General features: G+C 45.2%; 1 protein-coding gene across 2 annotated transcripts in view; it reads left to right on the forward strand.

The window, feature by feature from the left end:
• The first annotated feature begins 5,716 nt into the window (after positions 1–5,716).
• ADAM23 (ADAM metallopeptidase domain 23) overlaps positions 5,717–17,365 on the forward strand; it is a 171,587-nt gene continuing 159,938 nt past the window's right edge. For both annotated transcript variants that reach the window (XM_059393306.1, XM_059393307.1), the window contains exons 1-2: positions 5,717–6,297; positions 7,470–7,687. In XM_059393306.1, the coding sequence (XP_059249289.1) occupies positions 6,084–6,297; positions 7,470–7,687 (432 nt within the window). In that variant the 5' untranslated portion in view covers positions 5,717–6,083. The remainder of the gene's footprint in view (positions 6,298–7,469; positions 7,688–17,365) is intronic.

Raw genomic sequence — 17,365 nt, forward strand, 5'->3', positions numbered from 1 at the left:
AAATAGTAGTAATTGCCTTCACTATGTCACAGAATTGAAGATCAAATAAAATAAAACAGATGAAAGCACTTTGTGATGTGTAAATGCATAGTAATTATTAAAGCAGACATTATTAAAGGGCTTAGCTATTGTTATTATGCAAATGTTAGGGATTATCATTGGTATATTAATTCTGCTGCTGGAGTTCTAACCTTTTCAGATAAAATTCACTTGCTGTCTCTAGAAGTAGTTGAGGTTTCCGCCTACCTACTCAATTAGTATGTGGCAATTTCCTTCCACTGTTTTGCTCTGTGACACAGTGAGGGCTTAATGATTACCTGTTGACTCAGATTATTCCTAATAAACATAATTCTTCCAAGTTTTGCATGGCATCTGTCATCACCACGAATCATCAGGACTTGGTTGTTTATCCCTTTGTGCTACAGCTGGTAAATGCTCCAAACTGTGGGATAAACTAGCCCAGTGTTTGTGTGGTGGGGAAAAAAATTAATCTGTTTTTCAAATGTATCCTGTTCTGTCAGGAAGTCCTAATCATCCTTCATTTTAATGTCAAATCTGTGAAGAACTTAATTTTAGGTTTCTAACAGTGGTTACTTTTCTTTAGGTATGTTCATGCTTCGACAATCTGATACATTTTTGTTCAACTACGCCACCAGGAATGCCTGTGGCCATTGCAGCTTTGGTAATACATCCTTTCCTCCCTGCCTCAGGACTGTTGGAATAAGTCACATCTTGACTCCTGAAGTTGTCCTACTGTGGTCCATCCTTCAGAATGAGCCGAGGCATATTTAACATAGAATTGTGGGCTTACTTTTCATGCACTTGAAGGTTGCCTGAGACGTCAGGCGTGACCCTGTGTCTGGAGACTGTACTTGCTACGTCAGAGCCTCCTCAGGACCGACTTTTGAGGAGTACAGGCAGGTCACGGATGGTAACAGGCTCCAGGAAGGGCTGTCACTGTGTGTGTTCCCCCGTCCCCTGACCTGTCATGGCTGTAGCATTTATTCAGCATTTCCCTGCTCACCAGAAAATACATCTTGGCAAAACAAGAGAGCAGTCTGGGATCTTTCAGTATCTGTATTTTTTTTTTTGTGGGGGTGGGGGAAGTGATTTCTGGTGTCCCCTCCATTGTCTAAGTCTAGGAATTATCTCTAGACGGAGGATTGCTTCTCTCCTTAGGAATCCCTTCAAGGGATGCGTGTGTATTAAGAATTAAACAATTGCATTGCTGATGAGATGAATAGCTAAATTCAGTGAAGAGGTGGCTTTTTGGGAGTTAGAACCATGTCTATTATTACACATGCTTTTCTGCTCCCAAGCAGACGAGATAATGCAGTTGATGAAAAATGTTAAGCTTAAGATAGATATTTATACACACATGTAGTTAAAAATGGTAGGTTGACAAACGAGAGCCTGCAGGCTGCATGCTTTTTACATTTTTAAGAGGGTTGTAAAAAAAAAAAAAAAGAATATGCGTCAGAGACCATATGGCACACAAGGCCTAAAATATTTACTATCTGGCCCTTTATAGAAAATGTTTGCTGACCCTTGAACCATGTGCAAAGCACTCATAATAGATCTCCCTCTTTTTTCACTTTCCCTGAGAAGCACATTGTCTTCTGTCCTTGGGGACAGTCATTTCTACTGGTAAGATCAGTATTCACAGCCATTCTAAAAAGAGAAGGAGAAACCTTCCAGAGCGGAATCTGTCTCAGGATCTGCCCCCAGCCAGCTCTGTCAAATGGGAGCTGTGCCACGCCTCATCTGTGTTCTCATTGTGGCTTCACTCCATGGACCACCCCTTGGCCTCAGTGCCAGCCACCAGTTTGCTGCGTGCCTTCTTCGACCTTGGCTTTTTGGCCACATGATTATTCCACTCTACTTGCTCTTGTAAATCTGCTCTGTTCCATCGCCCTCTTCTTCTTTTTCTTTTTCTTTTTTTCCAGCTTTCGCCCTCCGAGGCCCCTTTTATGTGATTCCTTTATCTGCCTTCTCCCTCAGTCTCAGCCCTTTAGGGGCAGGTGCCTTCCAAATCTAATATTTCTACCTCTTTCTTTTTTTTTTAAAAAAACATTATTTATCTATTTGAGAGAGAGCGAGAGAGCGAGAGAAAGCACACGTGAGCAGTGGGGAGAGGGAGAAGCAGGCTCCCTGCTGAGCAGGACCCTGGGATCATGACCTGAGCTGGAGGCAGGTGCTTAACCTACTGAGCCATATATGTGGGTGCCCCCCACCCCTACGTTTTATGTGCTCCAAACCAGGCCCAGTTTTCTCACTGGTTACAAAGTGGGTCCATTTTTGCCCCTGCAACAGATTATAGCAAAGAGAGGACTTTTGGTGTCTTCCAGTACCAGATGAGCAGAACCATGTTTGTGAGCAGTATGGCTGTTCTTTCTGGGCACTGGTCACACACACCCTTGTTTGTGTTCACTTGGCGTCCACATCCTCTGGAGTAATTTCCTTCCTTTGGACCTTCTGGCCTGTTGCCTTCACCTACAACTGCGGCAGTTTCTCATGTCTGCCACATGGACCTAGCCAGTCCAGTGGTCCCTGATGCCAGTGGATACTGCACACATATCTAACCAGAGATGTCCCAGCACTCAAACTTCTGGTATACTGCTATCTGTATTCGAGTCCAGCTTGCCGAATCCTTCCCTCTCCTGCCTGTGACTTGTCCCTCTACTCAACACACATTCATCAAATGCTGACTCCATTCTGGGTACGATGTCTTAGGCTCTGGGGATCAAGGATGACTAAGATGCAGCCCAGTTAAGCATTTTTTTTTTTTTTTGACAGGGGAAGGGTAGTATGCACAAACAGGAATATAGAGCAAAGAAGCAGGTGGCAATTAACAAAGTTATTAAATATCGGGAGAGCACAGAAAGTATTTGGAACAAAACTGTATAACCATAAATATTCCGAGCTACGTAATGAAACTGTTACTAAATCTAACATACTATCTACTTAAAGAATATTTGATTCTGTTTTTAACCTTCCCTTAAATGTATGGTTTAAGGATCAAACCTCTGGTAAATTTTTCTGAGGAATTTACTCTTTCTCTAACTCCCGATCTCATTTGCTGATACATTATCTTGCCTCCAGACATGTCTGCAAACATTCAAGTTCTACAAATAAATGCAGTCGTTTGATTACAGTGCAAAAGACAACATCCTGCTTTGTGATAACTCCTGCTCCTTATTTGAAACTGAAATGAGTCCTAATGCTCTTCCCCAAGTACATGGAAGGGTGGCTTAAACTGGTGGGTGTTCGGTTGGTCCAGGTTGACATGTAGCTTTATTTATCGGAATTGGCTTTGAGACGCACTCAATTGCGAGATAGTCCTTTAAAAAAACAGGATCTCAGCATCTTTCTCCTTTCATTTCCTTCTTTCTTCTCATTCCTTGTATACCTCCTTTCTCCCAAGCCCTTGTTCAAGATTTTACTATTATACATATGTAATATATATATAATTATTGTATTATATATATGTAATACATATAATTATTATATTATATATGTCATTATATCAGATATAAGCCAGGACATGCTTGTCTTGAGACACACCCAAGAACACTGATGTATAAGTAGGAACTATAGGAAAATGGGAGTGTTCACCAGCCTGCTACACTGTGACTGCTGCAAGTTACCACACACTTTTTGTTTATTCATTCATGACATATTTTCTGAGAGCTTTCTCTGTGCCACAAATACTATGCTAGGTGCAAGGGACACAAGACTGAGCTAAAAGGAACATTATTGTTGCCTTCATTTGGGGGAAGAAGCATCAGTTACAATCTTACATTAATAAACGTGTAATAGTTAATATCTTCGCTCTGATACAGAGAGGAAAAAGTAATACTAGTGTTTAACCCCCGCCAACTCTGTGATCTTTGATCTCTGTATATGTGTCTGCCTTTCTCTCTCCCTTTTGCTATCTCTTTCCTCCCTCCCTCTTCCTTCTTTGTTTAGTGGGGGTTGTTGGGTGGAAAATTTTTCCCATGTACTTCAAAGGTTCCTCTGGCAGGTCTAAGAGGTACATTGACATGAGACAGATTAAAGGAGAAAAATAGATTTAATTTCATACATACAGGAACTCCACATACATGAGAGTTCTAAAGACAGAAAGGTAAAATGAGATATATGTGCTCTCCTGGGCTAAGGAATGGGATGGGTTCTGGGCATTCAGAGGGAAGAGAGCAGTTCTCAAGGCAATAAGAGTAAGAGCAGATATTTGGTAATGAGTTGTTTGCACTGCTGTACAAGGGGTCACTCAGGAAAAAAGTTATCCCTGGTAATAAATCTTATTCTGGGAAGGACCGCCAACTTAAATTCTTCTAGGCAGCTAAGGAAAATGCACAACTTTCTCTTGAACCCACCGGTTTTCCAAAATAGTCCACATGCCAAAGTGGCACATTTTGAGAAGACTTGTGCTGACCCTTTTGGTGTGGAGAATATGGCTAACAACACTAAGCCCTGTCATCTCTATGGTGAGATACACATACACGCACACACACAATTTTTTTCTACTTGTGGAATTCTGGCTCCGCCACAGCATATGTTATAGTCTCCATTTTAAAGACAAATAATGGAGCAAGACAATATTGTCACTTGCTGTCATTGGATGGATGAATAAACAAATGCTTGCATTGTGGGAATTTGGGGACAGAACTATGCCACAGGCCCTAATTTGAAACCAACCATGGTAGTTAGTGCCTGCTAACTTACCTAACTCAGGGACTTTCGATGTACTTTTTTTTTTTTTTTTCTAGCAGCAAGAGAAAAAGCTCCTCCTTTCTTTGCAGAAGTTAGGACTAGATCTCAAAATTTGAAATGTGTCCTCTCCAATGCATATCCACCCACATGGTTCTCAAACGATGGATTTGCCCAAATAGCTGCCACACACTTAGTTTCTAATCTCCGTATTTCTTGCCTACAGAATTTCTGAGTCTTCCCAGATAAACCCAGTCACGCTTTCTGAACTTTTGAGCAAACATCTTCTGGTAATTTCTGCTTTCTGCAAAACCCCTAGGCACAGGCACAGGGGACAGGCGGGGGTGGAGCGCCCCAGCTCTGGGGATTCCTGCGCAGGAGGTCTGGCTCTCTGCGAAGCAGCCCAGCTCAGCGCGCCCTCCAGCCCCCGCCAGCCTGCAGCCAGCAAACGTGCCTCAAAGCCCTCGCTTCACCCGCTAGGAGTGAGCTGAGTGAGAAGCAGCGCTATTTTTACCTCCCTGGACGCAATCCTTTATATTTATTTGAAGAAAGGACCTAAAAGATTAAGAAGGAAATGCTTGGCCTTACTTTCTCCCGGAGGAGGGGGTTGGAGTAGGAGGGGGAGTGGAGTATGTAAGATTTGCGGTGGTAGAAGTAGGTAGATTTCTCTGGCTGGTTGTTTTCTCCAGAGCATCTTTGTCTCTGGCCAGGAAACCCTCTCATTCTTTTTCTTCCCCTCTGGCTAATCTCTGATTGCCAGCCTTCCTCCTCTCCTGCCCCCACCTCTGAAGATGCCACCGTCACCTCTGATGCTGCCTGGGATGCTGCATCACTCTGCTGCTTCCCCCCTTCGCTCCCCCCGCCCCCCCTTCCCTCCACGATAAAGCATGCGCAATGCGTCCTGTGCCTGGCAATAGCAACAGCATCAGTATCAGCATCAGCATCAGCATCAGCATCAGGACCCGAAGGCGCGCTCGGGCGCGCTCTCGAGGGCGGGGCGCACGCCCGCTCCGCGCGCCCCCGCGCCGCTCGCTCTCACGCGCCGTCTCAGCGTCCTCAGCCCCAGCAGCAGCCCCCGCAGTCGCTGGAGCGGCCGCGCCCGCCGCAGGGAGGGAGGAGCATCTGGGGAGGCTCCAAGTTGGCGGAGCGACTAGGACCCCCGGACTCTTCAGCGGCCGCCCGGGAGGGGCTGAGAGGCGAGCAGGGGAGGGGGCGCCGCCGAGCCTCTAGTCCCGAGCCCCGAGCCCCGACCCCCTGCCCGCGGCCGCACCATGCGCGCCGGGTCAGCGTGATCGGCTCCGCCCGCAGCCTCCCCGCAGCCTAGCCCGGCGCTCTCGCCCGCCACACTGAGCGGCGCCGGGGAGCTATGAGCCATGAAGCCGCCCGGCAGCAGCTCCCTGCGGCCGCCCCTGGCGGGGTACAGCCTTTCCCGAGCCTCTCGCGGCCCCTCCGGCGGCCCCGCCGGCCCGGCGCCTCTCCGCGCCCCGGCCCGCGCGCCGCCCTGCCGCCTGCTCCTCGTCCTTCTTCTGCTGCCTCCTCTCGCCACCTCGTCCCGGCCCCGGGCCTGGGGGACTGCTGCACCCAGCGGTGGGTATGGCCCCGGTGCCCTTTGCATTGCCTTGCCCGCGGGGCCCTGCAGAGGAAAGCGAAGGGCACGCGGGTCCGTGCGCTCCGGACACGTCCCGGGCTCGGCCTTTCCCAGCCACCCTGCCTGCCTCTCCACCCCGCTTTCCCCAAGCCCCGGTTCATGCCAGTTCACTTTCTGAAGTCCATTTCTGTTGCATTCACTAAAAACCCGTTCCAATTACTGCCGGTTCCACTGGAAGGTATTTAGTGGATGCGGGGTCCCTCAGCGATCTCTGCAACTTGGCAGAGGGGAAACCAGTGGCCGGGAAATGCAGCGAGGGAGCAAGTTTCTTCTTGGGTGGAGAGCCTGAATGCGAATGCGGGAGGACCTAATGATAATTAGGGGTAATGTGTTGTTTCCTCAAATCGCCTACTGGGTTTATTCACTGCCGTAGGAATTAAGGTGGGGGAGGGAAACTTTGGAGGTATAAACCTTTGGTTTGTAATTCTCAAAATGCTTGTCATTATAATGAACAGTTAAGATAAAATGATAGTCAATACATTGATGATTGGAAATCACTGGAAGCAGAGAGCTGGCCTTGGCAGAAAAATAAGGAATTGGAAAGCTGCCAGGATCTCCTTCCCTCTATGGCAAAAGATTTTTGCTCATCTCAAAGTTTAAAGCAAAAGGAATTGCCTGTTTTGTTTAATAAATCAATTAACAACCCATATCCATGAATTCAGCACTCAAGTTACCTCAGGAGCGAGAGTTCTTAGCTCTCGGATGGGATACTCCTAGTCAGAGTCCCATGGAGCTCCTGTAGACTTAGAGAAGGGGTGGAGATGAGGGTCAGAACCTCTGGGCATGTTCATTTAATGTCTTCTTCAAGTCCATGCCGCCCACCACCCCCATCCCCCATATTTAGAAGTATAAGACTGGTTAGAAATGTACATATAAAACAAATAAAAAGAAATAGTACATTACTGTCTAAGCCTCATTGGCTGTTAACCTATCCAGGCCATTTCACTGTTGCGGTAACTTGCTTTGCTGTTTCTCTACTTCTTACCTGCTTATACACAGAGAACTTTGTTTTTGCAATTAATGGAAAAACACATCGTAGTACTTATGTACTTAAAGGGTATATGTGTGTATTTGTGTATCTTTGTGCGCTCCCTCTACCTCCTCCCCCCAGCTCCGCATTGGAATGAAACTGCAGAAAAAAATTTGGGAGTCCTGGCAGATAAAGACAGCACATTGCAACAGCATAACAGCAGTAATATCAGTTACAGCAATGCAATGCAGAAAGAAATCACATTGCCTTCAAGACTCATCTATTACATCAACCAAGACTCAGAAAGTCCTTATCATGTTCTGGACACAAAGACAAGACACCAGCAAAAACATAACCAGGTAGGCATGGGTCTGGGTATGCAAAAGGAGCTGCCATGAAGAGTTTTCCTTTGAATTGATTTTCTGCCAGAATCTGATGTCACAGATTTTACTGCAGCATTTTATTGGTAAATCAATTAATATTACGGTAGGGAAGAAACTGGAGGAAATAAACCTGGGATCTCCTGTGACAGGATTGCTGTTTGTTTTTTTCTCTCTGACTCTCCTGTGGAACTTAAATTTTCTCATGGCTTTTAAAATTCCTAGCTGGAATGTGGTTCAGGTGTCTTTCAGTTGCATTGGGCACTGAGCAGGAGTTGAGTGAGCATGTTGATGGTCCTGACTTATATCTGTGAGGCTTTATATAAGGGTGCAGTGTTCTTCCTCCCATGATGAAAACTGCTTTCAGGTCGCACACACAAGATTGCTGTAACAGGCTGTTTGCAGATTCCCTATCAGTTCCTCACTTAGAAATTGAGTGTTTAAATTTAATTTTAAATTTCTTTAATTGATCAGTAGGAAATAATGCTCTTTTTTTTTTTTTTTTTTTTCCTGATGTGTTTTCAGTAGGCAAACAATTTGACATTTGAAAAGATAATGGCAAACTGTGTAAATAATGTAGAGACCAGTTGGGGCCAGCATAGTCTTTCAGGACTTTATCTGCATTCATTGCAAGTGGTTGCTTTACTTTGAAGATGGTTCAGAAAGTGGCACTGATTTTTAAAAAGGCATTCAATGGAAGATGAAGGGGCTTCATGTTCAAAGAGTTTGAAGGATCTTTTTGTCTTGCTTACTGTTCTTTATTTGAGTTAGTAGTATTTTGGACAGATTTACACAATAGGTCAATCATCAGTGCCTCTTTTCTTCATCAGGACCAGAGAATAGAGTCTGTATGTCAAGAATTTACTCTGGGCTAAACCTGTCCAATGGTGAAAAGTATTGTCTAAGATCTAGAATTTAAGAGAAATATCTGTGGTTTATATCACTGTTTTTGTTAGTCTTCTGAAATATAGATAAGTTGTAATGGTATTTACTCCCATTTTGCAAATGGGAAATTAGAAATTTAAGGCTCTTGGGTGTGTTTCCCAAGATTGTAAAACAGCTAACATGAAGTTCAAGAAGCCCGAGTATTTCACTTTTATTATTTTCTACAAGTCAGGTTTCTGAGAAAATGCTTCCTTTGTATTGACTATTATGGGAGCAGTTAATTTTGTTTCATAGTATTATGAAGTGGCTGTTACCCATCTATGACATCAGCTCCTACGTAACTTCATGGGTTGACTCCTGGATCCTGCCTGCCCATTTGTCTTGTCGATAGGAGGAGTGGGTGGTGACTTTAAGGAGGAAGAATTGAAAAGCCTTTTGATAAATGCATTGGGACCCATTTTATGGCTTTCCTAATTAAGGAGATCTTCTACGGTTGAATGGCAGGTTCTCAAACCCCAGTGCCTTTGCATCGGGTGCTGGAGGAATAAAAAACAAACAAAACCAAAAACTTCCTTAAAGCCCATTCAAAGAATGTTCAAGCCCTCCTGAGCTGAGACTAAAAAAAAAAAAATCTCAGTGGAATATTTTTATAACTCAAATTGTGGAGGCAATGGCTGATGCCTGCCTACTGGTGGAAACTTACGTGGTTTGTTGGGTGGAACACGGTTTGACTACTCTACACTTAATTTTTATGGTAATAAGTTTTGTTAAACTTTCTCCGGCCACTCATATAAATTTCTCACTGTGAAACACATACTTGCAGTTGAAATGATTCTTCTCCATTTCCACCCTCCATGGGGAGGGGGGGGGCTGTTCTTTTATCTCAGAAAAAAAATGTTTACATGGAAATGATATATGAGAGCATTTTTCTCCTTTTCTTATGAGTTTAATTGAACAAACAATTGTTGCACATTTGTGCAAAGGAGTAAGCTAAAGATTCAGAGATACGAGATAAGGAGTACAAGGATGAACAAGACATGGTCTGTCCTTCAGGTGACACAAAAATGAGATAAGCAAGATTCTAAAAGGTGCTTCCATACAGGTATAAACAGTATCTTGTCAGGAGGCCCTGAAATTTCCCTTTGTATTGTGATTTCCTTTTTTTTGTTGTTTTTGTTTTTTTGTTTTGTTTTGTTTTTAAGCCTCTCTGGAACTAGTTGACAAAAAGTATGCCATATGTTTTCTGCTGTATCTTAGGATGACTTGCCTAATAATAGTGATGAGAGATACTTGTCGGTTTAGCTGCTTTACAAATGTTTCAGCAAGAGAGAATCTATAGAATGTCGTCATTTTTGGTTTTATAAAAGAAGTTTTGATTTTAATATCTGTGTATTAGGTACCTTTTTTCCTCTCCTGATTTCATTGCACTCCAGCACATTTTAATGAATGCCTTAGAAATGCTGAATCACTGTGCCATTTTCCTGGATCCTTAGATTGGGGGGTAGAGGTGAAGGGAGAAGTTCCCAGATCTAGGTTGCAAGGCAGGACTTTGTATTTATTTCATAAATATTCAGGGTTGATCGGTCCTTATTACTTTACAGCTGTGAAAGTGAAAATGTTATTAACTCTTTCAAAATTTGTGAGTTTAAAAACAGATTGTGCAGAGCACCTATGTAATACCAGTGTTTCTGAAAATCTGAAAGTTCTCTTTGTCAGAGATTGTCAGGAGGAACCTTTTTATCTCTAGGCAGGGTGATGTATAACTTACTGTCCAAATAGCCACTGTGGAGAGTGACAGTAAGCATGCTTAATAATCCTGCTGGGATAATAGGCATAAACCAAGATGCTCCATTGCAGATGGGGCATGTGGTCACCTCGGAGCTAGATGGTTGTGTTCCTTGAGTTTTGGAGCTTACCGCAATTCAGGTTTCTTTGTAGACAGTTTTGTTTACTGATGAATTATTGTCATTTTTTTTTTTTTAACTTGCTGGGAAGTCAGTTTACCACCTTGTAGATGTATAAGGATATGAAATGGAAAAATTCAGTTTTATTTTGTTACCAAGACTTGTCTTTTTTATGTGTAGAGATTTGTATAAGCAAAAATGGAAACTTATGATTGCTGAATGTAAGCATTTTTGAACCACTAATGCAATGTGTTAATGCAGTGGGCCAGACATTTTAAAAAGAGGGAGAGACGATTTAGATTTATTCATTTATTCATTCACTCATTCATTCATCCATTCAGAGATAATCCTATGAGGTCTGTTTCTAAGGAAGTTAATGAGCTTGTAGTGGAGGAAAAATAATTTTCCTTTGACCCTTCTAAATTCTTGGCTGAACCTGCACCGTGCAATAAAAGATTAACAGGAGGAAAACAAGCAGAAGTTTCTAACGTGTATCTCCTCTATTTACTTGGGAGAGACCCAGGAAAACTGAGTCTCTCTCCAGAAAGGCCCACAACACTAGTTTAGATAACATCTCCAGCTAGAGACAAAAGAGGATGTTGGGGTGAGAGGTGGGGGCCCAGGTGTGGGATGCTGTCACGAAAAGGACCATAAGCAATGGCAAGGTAAGTCTTCGCCTTCTCCACTGCTGAGGGTTCCTAGAGATTTAGAATCATTGTCTTCTTGATAGAGAGAGAGAGGGAGCGAAATAGAGAGACCCTTACAAATGGAGATTTCTTATAAAATGTAAATGACTCTTACAGAAGGACTTCTACTCCCGTTTTCAAAACTTCTCCTGTGTCGGCTGTTTCTTAGAAATAATCAGCCTAAAATAATCCTTATGCCAAAGAAGCATATTTTAGGATGGTATATTCTCTCCCCCTCAAACCTTTTCCTGAAACTTTTCTTTAGTCAAAAATTACTTGCTTTGCATCCTACTCCCTTAGGATTCTTTTCTCTTCCTGTAGGGAAGGGATGGAAGATGTACCCTATGCACAGCACGGGGTCTAGGAAAGACAGAAGTCATCTCCTTTGACTTTAGTTGCCCTGCACACAGAGCTTCCCTACTGTGCGGGTCGGGGGGACGATGAATTAATTAATTCTTAATTAATTAAGACAATTCTTAATTCTTTTTTTTTTTTAAGATTTTATTTATTTGACAGACAGATCACAAGTAGGCAGAGAAGCAGGCAGAGAGAGAGAGAGAGAGAGGAGGAAGCAGGCTCCCTGCTAAGCAGAGAGCCCCTATGTGGGGCTCGATCCCAGGACCCCAGGATCATAGGGGTAGACCTGAGCCGAAAGCAGAGGCTTTAACCCACTGAGCCACCCAGGCGCCCCAATTCTTAATTCTTAATGGAATTAAGAATATGCAGATTATGACCTGCAGAATGAGGGCGCACCAACCACCCAAATACGGATCCTTTAGTACCTGAGCGGTCCTCCACCCCAGGTCGTGGATGAACAGGAGATAGAGAGCAGAGTAGCAAACTCCTACCACTTATGAGGCGGTTGCAGCTGAGGTTTTTAACTTTTCCAGGTCTTACCTCCTAAGTGGCTATTTTAAAGATACTTATTTATTTTAGAGAGAGAAAGTGAATGAGTTGTGGGGGGGCAGAGGGAGAGGGAAAGAGAAACTCAAGCAGACTCCCAGATTGAGTATGTGGCTCCATCTCACGACCCGGAGATCATGACCCGAGCCAAAAGCAAGAGTTGGATACCCAACCGACTGAGCCACTGAGGTGCCCCTAAAGATTTTTATTTATTTATTTATTTGTTTGTTTGTTTGTTTTATTATTTTTATTTTTAAGTAATCTCTGCACCCAAAGTGAGGCTTGAACTCACAACCCCGAGATCGAGAGTCATCTGTTCCACTGACTGAGCCAGCCAGGCCCCCCTCAGTGGTTATTTTAAAAGGTGCTCCGGGAAAAGCAAAGCAGGAACTAAGCGTGGGAATCCTAAACTCAAGGTCTTATCTAAATATTTGTCCCGACTCTGGGTGTGAGTTTGCTTATCATGCTGAAAAACGCCTAAGCAGCGACTCAGAAACAACAAAAAAATGTTATTTTTCTCATCCCAGTTGATCCGGTGTTAATCTTTAGGATATTAAACTTGAGGGAAAATTCTAGGCACTGTCAGGATGGTGGATAGTGAAAACCACTGTCAGAGTTTTGGTCACCCAGCACATAAAACATCTGAGCAGAGCAAAAATGCCAGTCTGCGATATCAGCGGACAAATGAAGGTTCGAAATCCTGTCCATTTACCATTCCCTTCTTTTGTTGAGATCTGGCCAAGAAAATAAAGCCCTTGGGTAAGGTTAAGGTAGTTGTTCAGTTACAGACTTGGGTGAGGTTATGAAACATGTGTTGGGCTGTCTTTCATAAGTTTCTCTAAATTTGTCCAGAATTATCAGTATACATGCAGCAGGTGGTCCCCTTTACAGCGCATATACCTTCCTTGGCCAGTAAGTAATCTGAGGCTAAACGGTTACCCCAAACCGTCTCTGCTCAAGAACCACGTTGTCACTGCATTAAAATTAGGCTTTGGGGCACCTGGGTGGCTCAGTGGGTTAAAGCCTCTGCCTTCGGCTCAGGTCATGATCCCAGGGTCCTGGGATCGAGCCCCGCATCGGGCTCTCTGCTCTGAGCCTGCTTCCTCCTCTTTCTCTGCCTGCCTCTCTGCCTACTTGTGATCTCTGTCTGATAAATAAATAAAATCTTAAAAAAAAAATTAGGCTTTGGTGTAGGAGCCCAGTGTGTTCTGGCAGGGTGGCTGACAGGCTGGTGTTTACCTCAGTCATTTGCTTTTGGGTGCCTAATGCAACGGCGCCTAGCTCTCAGTCCTTGTGATGGTTAGTACCATGTCTGCGCCTGACAAAATGTGGGTGAATGCTGTACACTTTTGATGTCAGGGAGGCAGAAAGACAAAGTAAGGTTTTCATCCAGTGGTTTGAAAGGGTAGTCCCAGGGAGACTAAAGACAGATGGGATTTCCCAGGGGCCAGCGGGCATGCAAATGCGTTGGAAGTGGAGGGAAAGAGAAGTGCATATATGGAGAACCACGTATGTGTGAGATGCCTCAGGGCCTTAAGCCCACAGTGGACATCAACTGCTTGATCAGGGTACCTGGAATAAGTTGAGGTTTCCCCTGAATGGCGGGGCCTTGAAGTCCAAGACCATGGATATCGTGTTCCTGGGGACACAGTCTGGTTCGTATTCATCCACAGGGCACTGGTACCCGGGGAGATGGGAGGATTGGGAAGGGACGTGTGAGGGCTCCTGCCAGGTGCCACATGCTGCCTTGCAAAGTGTCCCGCATGGGAGAAGCTGAGCACTGCACAGAGCTGCAGGACAGGCTACAGGGACCGGTAAAGTGGCTTCTGTGGCCAAATGGGGGCGGAGTCAATAAATCAGCTGTGTAGACCGCTAATGGGAAAGAGCCTTTGTGGAGTCCAGTGATATGCCCAGCAGTTACAGCGGCCCTTCAAAGTGAGCTTTACCTTCTGCCCATTGTATAACAGTCTTAAGACTATTGGAGGGCTTGAATGGGAGCTGTGAGTGGGGGCCGTAGAGAGGTACCCTCTAAGTGTACATCTTCCAGAGGGTGTAGAGGGGTCTGCGGTGGCAGCGGCAGGATCTGCAGCCGGGAAGGGGTCCTCTCAGTGGAAATTAACTTCACAGACTCCCAGGAGGATGCATAGTGTGGGCCGATCTAATGGGTGTGGTGAAGGCAAGCATCTGAGCGAAGGGTTTAAAGGGGCCTCCAGAAGGGTGTGAGATGTCCACGTACCTTGGCCTTCCCAAGCTCAAAGGTGCAACGGACAACAACTTGGCAGCCACAACTTCGCCTCACACCTGAGCAGCAAGCATAGCGATAAGCAAAGGGTTCGGGGTAAACATACAGTTAAGTGTGAAATGTCGCTCAAAGGGGTCAGTGGCAGGGAATTCATATAAACAGGTATCTGGTTCAGCAACCAAGTCCTGGGGAGTGCTTGTCCTCAGCAGCTGCTGCGACTTCCTGGGTTTCATCTCTGCTATAGTGGAATGTTGCAGTGTTTGGGATGAGGTTGTAGGTTTGGGCATTGTCACCTCCAGCATTGTCACAGGTGGAGGGAGCCATCTGGAGATGGGTGCCCCTCTCAGGAGGGGAACTGAAGGGTCAAGGGGTCTAGTAAGGTTGCATATATTTGGGGTGCCCAGATTAAGTTCTGCTTGAACCATCAGGAGCATTTATTGGTATCACAAATTCTCAATAAATTTTGGGGATCCCTGGGGTGCACCTCATAAATAATGAGGCAGTACTGTTCTCTAAGGAGGTCTCCATCCATAGATAGTAAGGGTTGGAGGGGCACCTGGGTGGTTCATTCAGTTAAGCGTCTGACTCTTGGGTTTTGGCTCAGGTTGTGATCTCAGGGTGTGAGATCAAGCCTCGCATTGCGCTCTGCACTCAGCGTGGAGTCTGCTTTTCTCTCTTTCCTTCTCCCTCTACCCCTCCTGCTCATGGATGCTTTCTCATTCAATAAACAAACAAACCTTTAAAAAAAATAGTAAGGGTTGGAGGCACCTATGTAGCTTGGTTTAAAGAAAATTTAGTTATATGCTCCTGACAACTTAACATTTGGCTCTATATTACTAGAGAAGTGTCTGAACTACATAAGCCAGTCAGCCAATTAGGTTTGAAATTAGGGCCATGTCCTGATCAGCGCCCAGAGGTCAGGATGCTGGTGAGTATGTACGCAAGGCTGGTGGGCTTTAATAAAGCTAGAATCCATACCTAGAAGCTTTTGAGTACAGCCCCTCTAAGGGCTGGCTTCCAAGTCTTGCTGTCCACCCCCCAATGCCGCACTAGGGTGCAAGTGAGCGAGTGCTGTATGGTCCAGCAACTTTCTCTGGGTGGAAGAGAAGCCCCGTGATCCAGGTGGCACACAAGGCGCAGAGTAAGGCCAGCAGTAGTGAGCATCTGTATTTTATCATTGTGCACCTGTCCATTGACTGCCCCATAGTAAAGATTTATTGTCGGTCAACAGTTCAGAGGTAGCTTCCTTCAAAGTGCGGCAGGGCCGAGTGGTGTAATTGTATCGCCATGCTGTCATCTTTTGATGTTGCTGGTGTCAACCAGCCTGAGTGCCTCTTGCCCTTGTAGAGCTCCACACCATCCCTTCTGTGGGTCCAGTTGCAATTATTTTTACCTCCTTTGGGGAGGTATGGTTAGGAGAAATGAACCATCCAATAAAGCCACTATACATTGGACTTTCAGGAGGAATTTGCATATCAAGCTTGTAAGTGTGCGCCAGGAGCAGTATGGCGGGTCTGTGTTTTTCTAATGGGCCAGGACTATGACTAGGGTGTTATAGCTGACCACTTGTCCCTGATTAGGTCATCAATGAGTACTGGAAGGAGAGATGATCAACATTTTAAATCTGTAAAGAGACTCAAAAACAGTTGTGGAAAATGTAGATAATATTGTCCTGTAAGATGAAAGCATCAGATTCCCCCTTGATCACAATCACAGGCAGCATGGCCCAATGAGTCCACTTGGTGTGAGGATCATGGTGGCCATGTGGCCTAGAGTCTAAAGTGGTAAATGCCCCTGGCAGCCAGAAAGCCCATTTAGGAGTCTGATTACCGCCTTGTAACATAAGGAGCAACTTGAGAGATGGAAGTACCACTGCAGCCCTGTAGGAGAGCCCAGAGCTAGCCCAGTGCTCTGATTCACGAGAAGTCAATGAAATCCTTGATCTGAGTCAATGATGTCTGTAGGGATGAATGGGACAGGATGTATTTAGAAAAGAAAGAGATTATCTGCTCCATAGCGATGTTCCTGGTGGGTGTAGCAAGCAATAGGCCAGTAAAGGGATCCACACATGCGGTTGTAAAGTGGATAGTGCCCACTGATAGAGGAAATGGCCCCAGTGAAAGCCACCTATCAGAGACTACAGGGCATAGACCTGAAGCATGACAGGACAGTGTGCAGTGTTTGGTTTGGGAGCATAATTTGCTCAGAATAAGCAGAATGCCCTATGGTGGGTCCAGGTCACTGGGGCAGCAGCTCCCCCATAAGCTAAAGAGAATATGGGACCATTTGGCCAGGGAATAAGGAGCAGGGAAGTGGTGACTAAGAAAGGTCAGAATGGTAGAGCCAAGGATTGATTGATGCATGTGTGCGGAGGGCCAGAGGAGGGCTGTGGTTCGGTGGTTCGGTGGTGGCGGTGGTAGGTGGAGCAACGGAGGCTTTGGTTGAGAATTGGTGGCAGAGAGCCCCAACTGGTGGTGACCTGGATTTGCACCAGGCCTGCCACTTTCAGGTAAAGGTAGTCCCTGGAATCATAGCCTTTGAATGTGCTGAAAGGCAGTAACCTTAACTATAACTAGTGCCTGGCCAGTGTCTCTTCAAATTGAGGCAGCCCGAATGGCATGGTGTTGAATGAGAAAATTATTCTGCTGCTGTTGGCTTGATCAATAACTTTATTCTGTTAGCAACTTCCCATGAGTCAGTAAAAATATGGACAAGAGGCTTGTCATCGGCAGTGGTGCTCTGCACAACCGTTTGTATTGCTACAAGCTCAGTGAGCTGCACTAACTCAATTGGCCATCTTTGATAAACATGGTGCCACTGGCAAAATGGTACACTGCTGCTCTCCAGTGGGCTCCACTGGGTACAGTGATGGTGCTCCACTGGGTACGGTGATGGTGCTCCACTGGGTACGGTGATGGTGCCGCCATTGGGAAAATACACAGACTCTCCTTCTCATTCCATTAGCTCTTCCAGGGGCTACCAGAGACTTAGGCAATGAAGACATTGTCCATCAGTTCTTCAAGGTCTGTGGGCAGGG

Source organism: Mustela nigripes, chromosome 3, assembly GCF_022355385.1.
Source record: "Mustela nigripes isolate SB6536 chromosome 3, MUSNIG.SB6536, whole genome shotgun sequence".
NCBI lineage: Eukaryota > Metazoa > Chordata > Mammalia > Carnivora > Mustelidae > Mustela > Mustela nigripes.